This window comes from Penaeus japonicus, unplaced genomic scaffold (assembly GCF_977035675.1).
Source record: "Penaeus japonicus unplaced genomic scaffold, GWHDUDI00000001_assembly GWHDUDI00000037, whole genome shotgun sequence".
Lineage (NCBI taxonomy): Eukaryota > Metazoa > Arthropoda > Malacostraca > Decapoda > Penaeidae > Penaeus > Penaeus japonicus.
In genome coordinates, this window is record NW_028234439.1 from 25,629,149 (window position 1) to 25,631,165 (window position 2,017).

Here is a 2,017-nt window from a genome sequence, read left to right on the forward strand (position 1 = left end):
TAAAATCTCGTTCACTAAAGACTTAACCAACAATATCTATTACATTACTATCCAGTCATCTTGATTTTTTGTTTTTTTATTTTTTATTTATTCATTTATTATTATTATTATTATTATTATTATTATTGTTATTATTATTATTATTATTATTTATTTATTTTTATTTTTTATTATTATTTTTTTTACAAATTCTGTTGATGAAAATATATAGATAAAATAATGCACTTTAACATGAAAACTAAATTGGAATCGTTGTGTGAATTCCAATGTGTCACAAGATTTAGCCAAGTCTTTGCAAAATCAAAAGAAAAACAGGTCATCGCCTCGTGTCACCTTCCCCTCGACCGTATAAATCTGGCGCACCAGAGGCGAATTAGGTCAGTGTTTCTCCCTCTCCGGTCGCACCATGAACGCTCAGGTAAGCTGTTTCGGTTTGGCATTAACGGCTTTCGTATTTTGAACTGGAGTGCTATAAATGAGTTAAGAACTTTCAATGAAAAATCACGTTCTTGTTGTTTCAATAGATAGCATATGCAACAGTTCTGATGGTTCCTTTTTTCTTTAGCTCCTCCTCCTGCTGGCTCTCGCCGCCGTTGCTGCGTCTGATTCTCAACCTTCGTCCGCCTACGGAGTCCCTCGAGTTAGAACTCACGTAAAATAACGAATTTTCTTCTTTTTAACGTCAAATCCCCTAAGAATGAATATAAAATATTCCCGTTAGTGGAATAAACCTAATTGGAAAATAAGACATCTTAAGATTAATAGTCTGGATGCTTTGTTTTTCAGACATTAGATGATTCTTCCGAAGAGTCCTCAGAGAGTCGACATATCTATCGCACTAACGATGTAAGTGTATGGGTGTTTTTGGTATCAATTGAACCTTTGAGAATCCAACAAGGAAATACTTCATATCTTATACATTTGACTTGGATACTTCCAGAGATCTGATGAGAACTCTGCTGAATATGGACCTGCAAAGTACGACTTCGACTGGGCCGTGAAGCACGACTACTCCGGCAACCACTTCGGCCACCAGGAGTCCCGCGACGGCGACTACACTCAGGGCTCGTACTACGTCCAGCTTCCCGACAGTCGCCTGCAGACTGTCAAGTACTACGTGGACGGCGACTCCGGCTACGTGGCCGAAGTGGAGTACGAGGGCGAGGCTCAGTATCCTGAGTCGTCAGAGTATCGAGTGTCTAGAGGCCGATACTCAGCCCAAGACTCAGACGAGGAGGACTCGTCCGAATCACACGTTCGAGCTCCCTCAAGATTCTATGGCTCACCTTTGTAAAGATATGAGGAATTGTCGGATCCTGTTTTGATGGCCATGGCATGATATAGAGATTAGAATATAACTTATTTGTATATTTATTGATATTAAAATGGAACATGCATCCACAGAATCTTATTCTTAACAATCTTGTTACTTTGTATGATTGATTTTCAAAATCTAAATTGACTATCGTGTATTCCATATTTACAGTCTGATGTTTCATGTTAGTCTGCGATTTAATATTAAATTGCGAGATATATTATCATTAAAGGTGTTATAATTTGCTTTAAGATACATAGTACATACTATTACAAAATTTAAATGAAGAGATAAATGAACATTGTACAGTGCTAGGTAATGATCATGATGTATTAATAATAATGATAATGATAATAGTAATGTCAATAATAACAGTGATAATCTTAATAATATTATCAATCATTATCATCATAATAATGATAACAATAATGATAATATATTTTTTTTTATATTCATTATTACTTGTTTGACAATATGAATATGCTATTAACGAAGATCTATGAAGAGAACAGTGATATTCATACTACTAATAATTTGATATTACATTAAAAACTATATTATCCAGGATATCAATATTAATGATCACTAGGAAACCTTAAACTTAGAGACTTTGTGTAGTTCCTAACACACAAACCTTTGTTAAAAAACAAATGTGCAAAATAGTACGATTCTATTAGAAATAGCAAATGTTACTGAGAAAAA

General features: G+C 34.6%; 1 protein-coding gene across 1 annotated transcript in view; it reads left to right on the forward strand.

Annotated features, from left to right (window-relative positions):
* The window catches only part of LOC147467246 (uncharacterized), a 6,071-nt gene extending 4,681 nt beyond the window's left edge, over positions 1-1,390 (forward strand). Inside the window, exons 2-4 of the mRNA XM_086532401.1 lie at positions 566-652; positions 787-846; positions 941-1,390. Of these exons, the coding sequence (XP_086388527.1) occupies positions 566-652; positions 787-846; positions 941-1,294 (501 nt within the window). The 3' untranslated portion in view covers positions 1,295-1,390. The remainder of the gene's footprint in view (positions 1-565; positions 653-786; positions 847-940) is intronic.
* The last annotated feature ends 627 nt before the right edge of the window (positions 1,391-2,017 follow it).